At 35.7% G+C, this 16,490-nt stretch overlaps 1 protein-coding gene across 11 annotated transcripts in view; it reads left to right on the forward strand.

Annotated features, from left to right (window-relative positions):
• The window catches only part of KIAA1328 (KIAA1328 ortholog), a 366,861-nt gene that overhangs the window by 2,282 nt on the left and 348,089 nt on the right, over positions 1–16,490 (forward strand). For 4 of the 11 annotated variants that reach the window (XM_077900515.1, XM_077900513.1, XM_077900517.1 and 1 more), the window contains exons 2-3: positions 5,829–5,864; positions 6,565–6,704. In XM_077900515.1, the coding sequence (XP_077756641.1) occupies positions 5,829–5,864; positions 6,565–6,704 (176 nt within the window). Of the gene's footprint in view, positions 1–785; positions 909–5,727; positions 5,865–6,564; positions 6,705–16,490 lie in introns of all 11 variants that reach the window. The other 7 variants (XM_077900521.1, XM_077900522.1, XM_077900520.1 and 4 more) reach the window with 5 other exon arrangements.

A 16,490-nucleotide genomic window follows, 5' to 3' on the forward strand; every position in this document is an offset into this window, starting at 1 on the left:
TATTTGAAGGTTATCAGCTTCAAATAAAGTGCTTTTTTAGTGTAACCATTTTCATAGCCACCTATGTGGTTTTGGTTATCATTCCTTACCTTTATCAATGACCAATGGAATTGTTCTGATAGGTATAAATGGTGTTGGGGGGGCAGTGTATGGCTGTGGTACTGATTAAGTTGGTAGGTAAATGAACTGAGCACTGTGCTCTTGGTCAAAGCAGCACTGTATGCTCACTTATCATATACTTATCTTCCTCCTTATTTCACATAGAAGTCCTGCATCCTCTCCTTTTTTCTTACATTCTCTCTAACTTTGAAAATTAATGTGAAATACTCATCTTTCCATAGAAAGTGAGGAGTTGAAATTATATGGGCAAAATGGTAGTTATTACATTGATAGAAATCCTGATGTGTGAAGTGACTTGCAAGGTTACTAGTATTACCTAGATCCCTCACCTATTCTGAAAAATGACCAATTGCCATCCAGCCTCAGATATGTCAGTAGGACACAAAAGCAATTGTCCAATGTAAATTTACTACTGAATCTTTGCTAAAAAGCATAAGGATAGTTATGACTCATTTGGTTTAATCATGTGTCTTTGGATCTTCATCTCTTTTTCTGTTATATGGACAAATTCCTAGATCACCCCTTAGCCTTTGTATAGAACTTTCAATAGGGAAAGACCAAAAAGTATGTGTGTATAATCAGATATACCTCTCACAGTAATTGAAAGACAGATATTCAGTGCTTTGCCTAAACAATTAGAAAAACGTGATTGAGATATTTTCCAGTCCTAGATGTTTCTGTCATGTGAGGACAGATCATCTGTGACTGAACATCATCTTTTTTACTGTTGTCCTTATGAGTTATGCATCTCCTGCACAGTATGATTCAGCAGTGCTGTTTTGCACAAGGTATGTTTTTATACCTTATGTATAAACAATGAATATGCCATGTTGTCATTTTATGGGTTAAATCTGCAAGTAAAATAAGCCCCTTCAGCCAAGAACTGCTTTCCTCCTTTATTATAGCTCCCGGTAATATCAAAAGAAATTAGTATTTCTGCAGTATCTATATTTGATTGGGTAAATGCACTCCAGTGTATTATCATTAACAGTATTTTTAACTTGATATCAACAAATATGAATTGTAAAGCACTTGGTCAAAACATTGAATTAGCTATAATCCATGTCATTGGATATTCAATTCAAAATAGAATCTTTATGTTGATGTTAAAATAATACACTAGTCAGGAATGTCACTGGGATCAGTAATTACATATATATGTGTTGCTGGTAAATAATCAAAACTCAAAAGGTTAGGGGTGCCTGGGTGGTTCAATCAGTTAAGCATCTGCCTTCTGCTCAGGTCATAATCTCAGGGTCCTAGGATGGAACCCCCAGTCTTGCTCTCTCCATGCTCAGTGGGGAGTCTGCTTCTTGTTCTTGCCCTCTGCCCACCCCCTCACTCGTGTGTGCACACACGTGTGCCCTCTTGCTTCCTGTCAAAATATTAAAAAAAAAAAAAAAAAAAAACCTCAGAAGGTTAGAGTGTGCAGTACCAAGTTTATTTTCTTCAGCTTTTGGTGGTCTGGGATAGATATGCTGCTGCCTATTACCTCTACCTTGAGTTTCTAATTACTGCTTTAATTCTGGGGATTCGGAGTTTGGTACCAGCATTAAGGATGCTTTATAATTTTCTGTACTTGTCTTCTAAAGAACTTACAAAGATCCCAAAGTAGAACCGAGGTGGCACATAGAACCCAATGAGAGGTCCAGTATACATTTGGTATATATTGTGTCTCTTTGCCTTTCCCATAAAATAGGCTTGTATATATTTTGGACTTTATATTTGAAGAAAGTAAATATTTGGGTTCTTCAGATGAGATGAGGATAGATTACAAATGATTAGAAAGGATAGGTTGGATGGAGGCAATTTCAAATATTTTTAGGCTTATTTTTTAAGCCCTTGTTAAGGTCAATTTATTTAGCATTTTTATATTTGAAAAGATACCTAGCATGGATGTAGCTAATGGATCTTGCCCTCATATTTTGAAATTTTCCTTTACCCTTCAAGGGACTTCTGGCTGGTCTAAGAATTAAAATGACGTGAGACATTAGGAGGAGAAAAATCAAACTTAATTAGGTACATATGGGGAATCCACATATATCTGAGAGATTCCAAAGACAAGCAAAGTTAGGTATGCTTGTCATTCCTAACTGAGAAGGGAGTAGGGGTCTGGGACTTTGAAGGAAAAGAAAGCAATTCACAGGAAAATGAAAGGAGTAAATGTTTGATTAAAAAAAAAAAGAAGTTAAAGTTTTCTGGGCTATATAGAAACAATGGGACATAGAGAGGAATTTTAACAGAATTTGCTAAATTCATCCCTGTCTACCACCCCTTACTTATACTGTATACTGTAGTTATTTACGGTGATATCTCCCTTCTGGGAGCAGGTCCTCTATCTAAATTCTTTTAGGCCATTTGTGGGAAGGTGAAAGTTTCTTCTTGAGTCTTTTGGGCCTTGATTGTTTTCAACTCAAAATAACCCACATTTCAAAGTGACACATCTTGGGGTGATGGGTTCTGAGCCTCAACAAGATAAAGAGAGACAACACCAAAGAGTTGTTGGACAGTGCCTCATAGAAATAAATATCACTTTCATTCTTCCATAGATGATTTACTATAAGCTGGGCATTTTTTGACAATAGGTGGTAAGGAACACTGAACAAAACCAGAGTGGGGGTGGGAAACAGAGGAAAATCCTCATCCATTTGGTGCTTACATTTTTGTAAGATAAAATGAAGCCACAAATAAGTAAAATATGTCGTACATCCAATGAATATCAGTGATATGAAGAAAAAGCAGAAAAAAGGTAGCTGTCATGGGGGTCTTTGAGTCTGATTTTATGCCAATACCATGCTGTTTTGATTACTATAGCTTTGTAATATAGTTTGACATTTCAAACTATATTGCATTTCAAAGCGTGATGTCTCTGATTCTTTTTTCTCAAGATTGCTTTGGCTGTTTGGGGCCTTTTGTGGTTCCATACAAATATTAGGATTTTCTATCTATTTTTGTAAAAAATTGCATTGGAATTTTGGTAGATGTTACACTGACTCTGTAGATTACTTTGAGCAGTACAGACATTTTAACAATATTAATTATTTCAAGTTATAAGCATGGAATATCTTTCTATTTGTGACTTCAGTTTCTTTTATCAATATCTTACAGTTTTCAATGTATAGGTCTTTCATCTCGTTGGTTAAGTTTATTCTTAGGTATTCTTTTTTGATGCAGTGATAAATGGGATTTTCTTAATTTCTTTTTTGTTATTCATGTACAGAAACACAACAGATTTTTGTATATTGATTTTGTATCCTGAAGCTTTGCTGAATTCATTTATTCTAATGGTTTTTAGGTAGAGTCTTTAGGATTTTCTATATGTAATATTATGTAATCTGCAAATAAAGCTTATGAAAGGTCTCTACAGTTTGTTTTTCCTAAATAAGAAGCAAAGTTACTAGCTCAAGAGTAAGGATGTGGGAAGTTGTATCAGGTTTGAGAGGAGAAAGTATTGAGTGCTTGATGAGCTTTTTGGGGCACCTGGGTGGTACAGTTGGTTAAGCATCTGACTCTTGGTTTCAGCTCAGGTTGTGTTCTCAGGGTCTTGAGATTGAGCCCCACATAGGGCTCTGCGCTCAGTGTGAAGCCTGCTTGGAGTGTCTCTCTCTGCCCTAACCCCTACCCCTCAAATAAATAAATCTTTAAAAAAATAAAATTCTTGATGAGCTTCCAAATCAAGGTGCAGCTGAGTTGGGTCCTCAGCGGCTGCTCTGTTTCAGCTGTGAGCAGTCAAGTCTTCTTTGTGAATATTGTAGGGAAGTGTAGTGTATTTCCCAGAATTCAACTAAGTTGGCCTTTCCTTAGGTCAACTTTGGAGAATATTCTGTAAATTCATCACTAATGTATCTTCTAATTGAAGACACTGCCAAATGGAGCTTGTGTTGAATCAGCATGAGTTTTTTTCCCTTGGGTACCTTTTCCCATGTGTATATCTCCAACAGCAAATAATTAAATATTAATTGAGCACCTGTGTCTGGTAGTCCCAAGGGATATTCAAAGAAAATGACTTGGTGTTTGCTGTTGAAGAGCCTGCCCAATTTCATTTTATAAAGCTTTTTTTTAGATTGGGTGCCAGCGAATTTATAAATTCTCTCTCTGCTCTAATGTTACCTACTATCACTTTCCTTGGACTAGTGGGGTCTAATTTTTGTTTCTTGTCTTATGTGCCCCATAAAATTATCTAAGCTCCATGCCTAATGTCTGAGGAAATTTAAAGTTTAGGGATACTAGTTAATTAGCCAAAATCTTGAATCTGTGATAGTATGTGTGTTGCTGCACAGAACTATTAGAAATCATCTGGCAGCTCAGACAGTAGCACCATCTTTGTATTCCTTAAATTCTTATAGGGATTCTAGGCATTTATAATCAGCACTCCTTGAAAAAATTCTATAGCTGGAGTTGGTCCTGAACTGAAATATATTGACTTTTTGAATATGTTATTAAATCTACTGTTTTATAAGGAAGTTTTAAATAATTAATTTGTCTAGAAATCTTGGAAAAGAAAGCATTTTATAAAGGAACAGAAAACTGGAATTTTCTAAGTCATTTGGAAAAAAAATGTTTAGACACTCCCTAAAGGTCTAATAGAAGGTTATTAAATTGGGGACATATCTGGATTTAGAATTCTTTTTTTTTTAAGAAAAATATTTATTCATTCATTCATTCATTCATTTATTTGAAAGCAAGAGCCAGAGAGAGAGCATGAGGGGAAGGGAGGGGCTGGGGCAGAGGCAGAAGCAGAAGCAGACTCTCCATTAAGCAAGGAGGCCAATGTGGGGCTGGATCCCAGGACCCTGGGTTCATGACTTGAGCCAAAGGCAGATGCTTAACCAATTGAGCCACCCAGGTGCCCCAATTTATTAGATAGACTTGTGAACAAAATTTTGCTTCTGAAAAGAAAGCTTTTTTATTATATTGGTTCTTCTTCTATAGCAGTAGTATGATCTTAGCCTTTCTAAATTTCTTTTGAAATTCAAAATAGTTCTTTTTGTCTTAAATTTCTTCCACCTTCGGGGCACCTGAGTGCCTCAATCTGTTAATTGTTGGATTCTTGATTTTGGCTCAAATCCTAATCTCAGGGTTGTGAGATCAAACCACACTTTGGGCTCCACGCTGGTCATGGAGCGTGCTTAAGATTCTCCCTACCCGCCCCCCCCCCCCCCAAAAGTTAAATTTCTTCCATTTGTTAAATAGTAGGGTTTCTTGGGACATTTCACAAATGCATTGCAGAAGAATAAAACCTTTGTGTTTGCATGATTGACTTGCCCTCAAACAGTGTTCTTCAAAGCCAAAGCTCATTTTGAAATTATTTATTCATACCTAAAATAACTTGTTGGTTCTCCAATAATAAACAAACTCGAGCATTTAAATCCTTGTCTATGAAAGGAAAGGAAATGAAAGGAACTTAACAGAATTTGTAGGGTAGGGTATCTCACTTGTGATAAGCATGGATAAAAATTTTATGGAATAAGGGCTTCCAAAAATTTTACAAAATATATAATTGTGAATATGTAAAGATGAACTTTAAAAGATTATTAATTTTGCTACATTTATTTCACGTGTATTCCTTTCTAGTTTTGTTTTTAAAAGTTTGTTATACATTCCCAGGTCGAAAGAAATTAGGAATTATAACAGAAGTACAGAATAGAGGCAGCGTTTGGATATTGGATGATCTTTTCTAGTATTTTCCTTCATGTCCTTCTTCATAGTTTCTGATGAAGAACAATCAATAGTTTATGTTCCAGGTATGATTTTCAGTATAAATTTGGTAAGCTTCCTCTGCCTCTTAAGTGTCAGGAGAAAATAAAACAGTAGGACCACTTTGCAGGTATAATTAGATGCAGAACAAACCATTGGAAACTAATTAAAAAAAAAAAAAATGTCGTTACACCTTACTGAGGTTTGCCTTATTTTAGGGGCTGGTCAGGCAAGTGAGCTTTTGATGAATTATAGAATATTCATCTCTTAAAAAGCAAGAGTTCTTATTTTTTGTATTATGAATAATAGCCTAAATTTGTATTTCAAAGAAAAATGTGGAAACTTCTTGATATAAGGTTTATGTGATAGACTCTTTAAAGCTTACTGGTTATTACTAAATGAATAGTAAAACTGAGCCATTGAAGGTACCCTAATTAAATTAAAAATCAGATTTTTAATTTCCTTTACATTAAGGTATGTATTGTATGTTGTAATTTATTGCTTTTAATGTGACTAATAAATTTTCACATCACCTTTTAAAAATATTTCAATTGAATCTTAAATGTATTCCAAACATAAACTTCTCATGATTCATTATTTACTAAGAGGTTTAAAATGAAACTTTACTTTATAAAGTAAGTTTTCCCCATCAGATCGCATATAGAAGGATGTCAGGGAAGAGCTTCATGGGGTGAGTTTAAGAGAATGAAGTATAACTTTGATATTTTGTTTGATGTAAATCCTTAGGAATTTCTACAGAAGAAAGTACGAAATCAAGACACAAGTTAAGTCCAAAAGCTGATGTTAAACTTAAGACTTCCAGGGTTACTGCTGCTTCAGTCTCCATGGAGTCTTTAAAAGGTGCAGGAGATTCAGTAGATGACCAGGTCAGTAATTTCCCTTTTTTTTTTTTTTTTTTTTTTTTTGCCATTATTCTCCAATCTTTATAAATGCTGACTAATAAGTGATTTGTCTGTGCTGACAAGTTACCCATAGGTAAGGGTAGAAGAAAGAATGTTAAATAATCTACAAGCAATCTTAAAAGGTACAGAGGATTCTAGGATACTTGAGGTTTTGTTCTAAAATGTCTAGGCTTGCCTTAAGCCTTAGTTAAAAAAAATTATTTTCTTAGTATGTCTCAAAAGACCTACATCCTGATCTATATGAAGTTAGTAAATCAAATTGACAACCATTTTTTCTTTTATTAAGTGTGCTTTATGATTTTTTGTTCTTGTGAATTTGTTAGATGATGATGGATAAACCTTTATATATAAGAAAGAAACTTTGTTAAAATTTCTCTGCATTACTATTATTATTATTTCCTTCACTTTAAAAGTATCATAAAGACTCTTTATAGCCCAGTCATTGATTTCCTCTTCTTATTTGCCTTTGTATTAGTATCTGTGCATTCCTTTGCTACATGTGCTTTATCTGATAGGTTTGTTTTACTTTACTTTTTGTTAAGGTTAAATCAGGGTTTGACAATCTATGACCTATAGGCCCAATTTGCTGGCTGCCTGTTTTGTGAATAAAATTTTATTGGAACACAGTCACGCTTATTCTTTTAATAATATTGCTGCTTTTGTATTCTAATGGTAGAGTTGCTACCATAGTGCTATTGGCCCACAAAGCCAAAATATTTACTATTGAACCCCTTTCTAGAAAATGCTTTTCAATCCCTGGTTCATGTTCTTGATGACATTTCCAATATTTAGTTTGTTAGTGATTATTATGTTTAGTAGTTTATGGGATTTAACTGTGATTTGCCCAAAAGGCCTAGTTTGTTACTTGTATCCCCATTGTACCCACCTTATACTGGGATGTGAATAGTAGTTGAATTTGCAAGATCTTATCAAAATTGAAAATGTTTTCTCATAAAAGGTGTATTTTATATTGAACAATAGCCTTCTTTTGGATTAAGTCCATCATATTTTTTATGAATCTGTTGGCTTGTTAACTATAATTCTTTGTTGGGCTATTTCACTAACTTTGGGAATTATAATATATATCTTTAACTTAACACAGCCTATTTTAAGTTATTTTCCACTTTGCCTATAATTTTGAGGACCTTTCAACAGTCTGTCTTTTTATTTTTTATTTATTTTATTTTATTTTATTTTTTTTTAAATATTTTATTTATTTACTCATGAGAGACACAGAGAGAGAGACACAGAGACACAGGCAGAGAAAGAAGCAGGCTCCATGCAGGGAGCCCGATGCGGGACTCGATCCCCAGACTCCAGGATCACGCCCTGGGCCAAAGGCAGGCGCCAAACCGCTGAGCCACCCAGGGATCCCCGTCTGTGTCTTTTTAAAAAAATATTTTATTTATTAATTCATGAGAGATAGACAGGGACGTAGGCAGAGAGAAAAGCAGGCTCCATGTGGAGAGCCTGATGCAGGCTCCATCCCAGGACCCCAGGATAATGACCTGAGCCAAAGGCAGATGCTCAACCACTGAGCCACCCCGGTGCCCCTAATAGTCTGTGTCTTGACTTTTGTGATATTGTCATATATTTTACTTCTATAAGTAAACCCCAATACATTGTTGTTACTTTTGCTTTAATAGTAACTCCTTTTTCCCCCCAAATTTACCTGTAATTGACATATCATAAAATTTACCATCTTAAAATGTACAATTCATTATTTTTTTTATGTATTCACAGAATTGTGGATCCATCACCACAGTGTAATTCCAGAATATTCTCATCACCCCAGAAAGTAACTCCATATGCATTAGCAGTCACTTCCCATTTTCTATTCATCTTGGCTCCTAGCAACCACTAATTTACTTCAGTCTTTTTTTTTCTTTTTTGTTTTTTACTTCAGTCTTTATAGATTGGTCTATTCTGGACATTTCATGTAAATGGAATCCTATAATATGTGGCCTTTTGTGGCTGTCTTCTTTCATTTAACATAATGATTTCAAAGTTATTTATGTTGTACCCTGTATTATTACTTCATTACTTTTTATGGCTGAGTGTATATTTATCTGTTCACCAGTTGAAGGACTTTTGGGTTGTTAGGTTTTTTTGGCTATATGAATAATGGTGCTATGAACATTCACATACAAGTTTTTGTGTGGATATATATTTTCAATTCTCCTGGTTGTGCCTAGAAGTAAAATTGCTGGGTCATATAGTAATTCTGTTTAACCTTCTGATGAACTGCCAAAATGGCCATTCCAGTTTATATATTATCAGCAATATATGAATGAGGATTCCAGTTTCTCCACATTTTCACCAACACTTTAGAGCTATCTTTTTTATTATAGCCATCTTAGAGAGTATGAAGTGGGGTATCTCATTGTGGTTTTGATTTGTATTTTCCTAATACTTATAATAATCATTTTTTCATGTGCTTCTTGGCCATTTATATATAATGTTCTTTAGAGCTATGTCCATTCAGATCCTTATCAATTGGTTGTCTTTTTACGGAAGTTAAGAGTTCTTTATACATTCCATTGTCAAATCCTTTATAAGATATATGATCTGCAGATAGTTTCTCCTGTTCTGTGCATTGTCTTTCAGTTTCTTATTGGTGTCCTTTGAAGCATGAAAGTTTTAATTTCGAGGTCCAGTTTATCAATTTTTTTTCAGTTGTTGTCTGTGCTTTGCTGTCATATCTAAAAACTCATTGCCTAATCCGAGTTCTGAAACATTTACACCAATATTTTCTTCTATGAGTTTTATAGTTTTAGGTATTACATTTAGTCTTTGATACATCTTGATTTAATTTTTGTATGTAGCTCAATTTGTTCTGTTGCATTTGGATATCCACTTGTCCCAGCATCATTTGTTAAGGTTATTCTTTTCCCTTTGATTGCTCTGGCACCCTTGTTGAAAATCCCTTAACCATATAAATGTGTTTATTTGTAGACTCTCAATTCTATTCCATTGATTAACATTTCTATTTTTATGCCAATACCAAGCTAATTATTGTTTGGGATTATGTTTTGAAATCAGGAAATGATTTCCTGATTGTCCTCCACTTTGGTTTTCTTTTTTTCTTTTCCTTTTTTTTTTTTTTTTTTAATTTTATTTATTTATTCAGGAGAGACAGAGAGAGAAAGAGAGGCAGAGACACAGGCAGAGGGAGAAGCAGGCTCCAAGCAGGGAGCCCGATGTGGGACTTGATACTGAGACTTGATCATGGGACTCCAGGATCATGCTCTGGGCCGGAAGGCAGGCACTAAACTGCTGAGCCACCCAGGGATCCCCAACTTTGGTTTTCCTTTTAAAGATTTTGGCTATTCTACATCCTTTCAATTTCCTTAGAGATTGTAGAATCACCTTAGCGATTTCTTCTCAAAAGTCAGACTGAATTTTGATAGCAATTGCAGCAAATATTTAGATAAATTTGGAGAGTACTCTACATAGTACCAATTTTTCCAGTCCTTGAATATGGTGTATGAGATAGCTTTTCATTTATGTATTCTTCTATAATTTCTTTCAGCAGTGTTTTATAGTTTTAAGTGTACATATCTTGTGTTCTTTTTGTTCAGTTTATTTCTAAAGATTTCTAAATATTTATATTTTTGATGCCATTATTAATGGAATTGTTTTCTTTATCTTTGGGTTATTTGTTGCTAGTGTATGGAAATATAGTTGATTTTATCTACTGGTTTTGTATCCTACAATCTTTCTAAATTCACTTATTAGTTTGAATCTAATAGTTGTTGGTGAATTTCTTATTTTTTTTTATATATAATTATGCCATCTGTGAATAGAGATATATCTCCCTTTATGATTTGGATTCCTTTTATTTCAGTTGTGTTTTAAAGAGGTTCAAATAATTAAAAGTCTTTTATTTATTTTTATTTTTTATTAAAGATTTATTTATTTTTTATTTTTTTTTAAAGGTTTTATTTATTTATTCATGAGGGACACAGAGAGAAGGAGAGGCAGAGAGACACAGGCAGAGGGAGAAGCAGGCTCCACGCAGGGAGCCCGATGTGGGACTCGATCCTGGGTCTCCATGATCAGGCCCTGGGCTGAAGGCGGCGCTAAACCGCTGAGCCACCCGGGCTGCCCTTAAAGATTTATTTATTTTAGAGAGAGAGCATGAGTGGGAAAGGGAGAAAGAATCTCAAGCAGACTCTGCATCGAGCGGGAAACCTGATGTGAGCCTCGATCTCATGACCCTGAGATCATAACCTGAGCCAAAACCAAGAGTGGGTCGCTTAACTGACTATGCCATGTAGGTGCCCTTCAATAAAAGCCTTTTATATTTACCCTTGTGGTTACCTTTTCACTTGTTTTCCTTTTGATATCCTTGTTATTTCTCCATCTGCTTAAAGTACTTCTGTAACATTATTATAGTTCAGGTACACTGGAAATGGATATTTTGGCTTTTGTATGTCTGATAAAGTCTTTGTTTCACTTTGGTTTTTACTGGCTATAGAATTTTCAGTTGAGAGTTTTTTTTCCCTTTAGTACTTGAATGATGTCATTGCATCGTTGCCTGGTTTCACTGTTTTTGAGAAGTCTGCTGTCCTTCTATTCTTTTATGTTTAGTATGTGAGTTTAAACTATTTTTAGGATTTTCCTTTTATCCCTAATTTCAAGCAATTTGATTATAGTATGCCTTGAACTAATTTTCTAAATGTGTCTTTAGTTGGAATTTGTTTTGGATTTGAGAGTTTGTAGTTTTCATAAAATTGAGAACATTTTTGGCCATAATGTGTTGAAATATTATGTCCCCTCAACTTTTTCTGAGGACATATTTTGAAGCAAATATTAGGCTATTTATCACAGCTTCTTGCTGTTTTTTTATCCAGTTTTGTTGTTGTTCTGTGTTTATCTATAGATGGTTTATATTGCTTTGTCTTCAATCATTAATCGTCCTCTGCAATGTCTAATCTGCCACTGATCTTGTTCAGTATATTTTTTATTTTATTTTATTTTATTTTATTTTATTTTATTTTATTTATTTCTATTTTATTTTATGATTTTATTTTATTTTATTTTATTTTATTTTTTAATTTAATTTAATTTAATTTTATTATTTTTTATTGGTGTTCAATTTACCAACATACAGAATAACCCCCAGTGCCCGTCACCCATTCACTCCCACCCCCCCGCTCTCCTCCCCTTCTACCACCCCTAGTTCTTTTCCCAGAGTTAGGAGTCTTTATATTCTGTCTCCCTTTCTGATATTTCCCACACATTTCTTCTCCCTTCCCTTATATTCCCTTTCACTATTATTTATATTCCCCAAATGAATGAGAACATACAATGTTTGTCCTTCTCTGATTGACTTACTTCACTCAGCATAATACCCTCCAGTTCCATCCACGTTGAAGCAAATGGTGGGTATTTGTCGTTTCTAATGGCTGAGTAATATTCCATTGTATACATAAACCACATCTTCTTTATCCATTCATCTTTCGATGGACACCAAGGCTCCTTCCACAGTTTGGCTATTGTGGCCATTGCTGCTATAAACATCGGGGTGCAGGTGTCCTGGCGTTTCATTGCATCTATATCTTTGGGGTAAATCCCCAACAGTGCAATTGCTGGGTCGTAGGGCAGGTCTATTTTTAACTCTTTGAGGAACCTCCACACAGTTTTCGAGAGTGGCTGCACCAGTGCACATTCCCACCAACAGCGTAAGAGGGTTCCCTTTTCTCTGCATCCTCTCCAACATTTGTGGTTTCCTGCCTTGTTAATTTTCTCCATTCTAACTGGTGTCATTGTGGTTTTGATTTGTATTTCCCTGATGGCAGGTGATTTAGAGCATTTTCTCATGTGCATGTTGGCCATGTCTATGTCTTCCTCTGTGAGATTTCTGTTCATGTCTTTTGCCCATTTCATGATTGGATTGTTTGTTTCTTTGGTGTTGAGTTTAAGAAGTTCTTTATAGATCTTGGAAACTAGCCCTTTATCTGATACGTCTTTTGCAAATATCTTCTCCCATTCTGTAGGTTGTCTTTTAGTTTTGTTGACTGTATCCTTTGCTGTGCAAAAGCTTCTTATCTTGATGAAGCCCCAATAGTTCATTTTTGCTTTTGTTTCTTTTGCCTTTGTGGATGTATCTTGCAAGAAGTTACTGAGGCCGAGTTCAAAAGGGTGTTGCCTGTGTTCTCCTTAGGATTTTGATAGAATCTTGTCTCACATTTAGATCTTTCATCCATTTTGAGTTTATCTTTGTGTATGGTGCAAGAGAGTGGTCTTATTTCATTCTTCTGCATGTGAATGTCCAATTTTCCCAGCACCATTTATTGAAGAGACTATCTTTCTTCCAGTGGATAGTCTTTCCTCCTCTATTGAATACTAGTTGACCATAAAGTTGAGGGTCCACTTCTGGGTTCTCTATTCTGTTCCATTGATCTATGTGTCTGTTTTTGTGCCAGTACCACACTGTCTTGATGACCACAGCTTTGGAGTACAACCTGAAATCTGGCATTGTGATGCCCCCAGATATGGTTTTCTTTTTTAAAATTCCCCTGGCTATTCGGGGTCTTTTCTATTCCACACAAATCTTAAAATAATTTGTTCTAACTCTCTGAAGAAAGTCCATGGTATTTTGATAGGGATTGCATTAAACGTGTAAATTGCCCTGGGTAACATTGACATTTTCACAATATTAATTCTGCCAATCCATGAGCATGGAATATTTTTCCATCTCTTTGTGTCTTCCTCAATTTCTTTCAGAAGTGTTCTATAGTTTTGAGGGTATAGATCCTTTACATCTTTGGTGAGGTTTATTCCTAGGTATCTTATGCTTTTGGGTGCAATTGTAAATGGGATTGACTCCTTAATTTCTCTTTCTTCAGTCTCATTGTTAGTGTATAGAAATGCCACTGATTTCTGGGCATTGATTTTGTATCCTGCCACGCTACCAAATTGCTGTATGAGTTCTAGCAATCTTGGGGTGGAGGCTTTTGGGTTTTCTATGTAGAGTATCATGTCATCGGCGAAGAGGGAGAGTTTGACTTCTTCTTTGCCAATTTGAAGGCCTTTAATGTCTTTTTTGTCTGATTGCTGAGGCTAGGACTTCCAGTACTATGTTGAATAGCAGTGGTGAGAGTGGACATCCCTGTCTTGTTCCTGATCTTAGGGGAAAGGCTCCCAGTGCTTCCCCATTGAGAATGATATTTGCTGTGGGCTTTTCGTAGATGGCTTTTAAGATGTTGAGGAATGTTCCCTCTATCCCTACACTCTGAAGAGTTTTGATCAGGAATGGATGCTGTATTTTGTCAAATGCTTTCTCTGCATCTAATGAGAAGATCATATGGTTCTTGGTTTTTCTCTTGCTGATATGATGAATCACATTGATTGTTTTACGGGTGTTGAACCAGCCTTGTGCCCCCAGGATAAATCCTACTTGGTCATGGTGAATAGTTTTCTTAATGTACTGTTGGATCCTATTGGCTAGTATCTTGTTGAGAATTTTTGCATCCATGTTCATCAGGGATATTGGTCTGTAATTCTCCTTTTCGGTGGGGTCTTTGTCTGCTTTTGGAATTAAGGTGATGCTGGCCTCATAGAATGAATTTGGAAGTACTCCATCTCTTTCTATCTTTCCAGAGAGCTTTAGGAGAATAGGTATGGTTTCTTCTTTAAACGTTTAATAGAATTCCCCTGAGAAGCCATCTGGCCCTGGACTTTTGTGTCTTGGGAGGTTTTTGATGACTGCTTCCATTTCCTCCCTGGTTATTGGCCTGTTCAGGTTTTCTATTTCTTCCTGTTCCAGTTTTGGTAGTTTGTGGCTTTCCAGGAATGCGTCCATTTCATCTAGATTGCCTAATTTATTGGTGTATAGCTGTTCATAATATGTTTTTAAAATCGTTTGTATTTCCTTGGTGTTGGTAGTGATCTCTCCTTTCTCATTCATGATTTTATTAATTTGAGTCTTCTCTCTCTTCTTTTTAATAAGGCTGGCTAATGGTTTATCTATCTTATTAATTCTTTCAAAGAACCAACTCCTGTTTCTGTTGATCTGTTCCACAGTTCTGGTCTCGATTTCGTTGAGTTCTGCTCGAATCTTTATTAATTCTCTTCTCCTGAGTGTAGGATCTTATTTGCTGTTTTTTCTCTAGCTCCTTTATGTGTAAGGTTAGCTTTGTATTTGAGTTCTTTCCAATTTTTGAATGGATGCTTGTATTGCGATGTATTTCCCCCTTAGGTCTGCTTTTGCTGCATCCCAAAGATTTTGAACGGTTGTATCTTCATTCTCATTAGTTTCCATGAATCTTTTTAATTCTTCCTTAATTTCCTGGTTGACCTTTTCATCTTTTAGCAGGATGGTCCTTAACCTCCACGTGTTTGAGGTCCTTCCAAACTTCTTGTTGTGATTTAGTTCTAATCAAGGCATTATGGTCTGAGAATATACAGGGGACGATCCCAATCTTTTGGTATCGGTTCAGACCCGATTTGTGACCCAGTATGTGGTCTATTATGGAGAAAGTTCCATGTGCACTTGAGAAGAATGTGTATTCAGTTGATTTTGGATGTAAAGTTCTGTAGATATCTGTGAAATCCATCTGGTCCAGTGTATCATTTAAAGCTCTCGTTTCTTTGGAGATGTTTTGCTTAGAAGACCTATCGAGTATAGAAAGAGCTAGATTGAAGTCACCAAGTATAAGTGTATTATTATCTAAGTATTTCTTCACTTTGGTTATTGATTGGTTTATATATTTGGCAGCTCCCACATTCGGGGCATATATATTGAGGATTGTTAAGTCCTCTTGTTGAATAGATCCTTTAAGTATGAGATAGTGTCCCTCTTCTTCTCTCACTATAGTCTTCGGGGTAAATTTTAGTTTATCTGATATGAGGATGGCTACCCCTGCTTTCTTTTGAGGATCATTTGAGTGGTAAATGGTTCTCCAACCTTTTATTTTCAGGCTGTAGGTGTCCTTCTGTCTAAAATGAGTCTCTTGTAGACAGCAAATAGATGGGTCCTGCTTTTTTATCCAGTCTGAAACCCTGCGCCTTTTGATGGGGTCATTAAGCCCGTTCACATTCAGAGTTACTATTGAGAGATATGAGTTTAGTGTCATCATGATATCTATTCAGTCCTTGTTTTTGTGGATTGTTCCACTGAACTTCTTAAAGGGGAATTTTAAGAGTCCCCCTTAAAATTTCTTGTAGAGCTGGTTTGGAGGTCACATATTCTTTTAGTTCCTGCCTGTCTTGGAAGCTCTTTATCTCTCCTTCCATTTTGAATGAGAGCCTTGCTGCATAAAGTATTCTTGGTTGCATGTTCTTCTCATTTAGGACCCTGAATATATCCTGCCAGCCCTTTCTGGCCTGTCAGGTGTCTGTGGAGAGGCCTGCTATTACCCTAATACTCCTCTCCATAAAAGTCAGGGATTTCTTGTCTCTTGCTGCTTTAAGGATCTTCTCTTTATCTTTGTAATTTGCAAGCTTCACTATTAGATGTCGAGGTGTTGAACGGTTTTTATTGATTTTAGGGGGGGGAATCTCTCTATTTCCTGGATCTGAATGCCTGTTTCCCTTCCCAGATTAGGAAAGTTTTCAGCTAGAATTTGTTCAAATACATATTCTGGCCCTCTGGCCCTTTCGGCGCCCTCGAGAACCCCAATTAAACGCAGGTTATTCTTCCTCAGGCTGTCGTTTATTTCCCTTAATCTATCTTCATGGTCTTTTAATTGTTTGTCTCTTTTTTCCTCAGTTTCCCTCTTTGCCATCAACTTGTCTTCTATG

Source organism: Canis aureus, chromosome 6 (genome assembly GCF_053574225.1).
Source record: "Canis aureus isolate CA01 chromosome 6, VMU_Caureus_v.1.0, whole genome shotgun sequence".
In the NCBI taxonomy this organism is placed as follows: domain Eukaryota; kingdom Metazoa; phylum Chordata; class Mammalia; order Carnivora; family Canidae; genus Canis; species Canis aureus.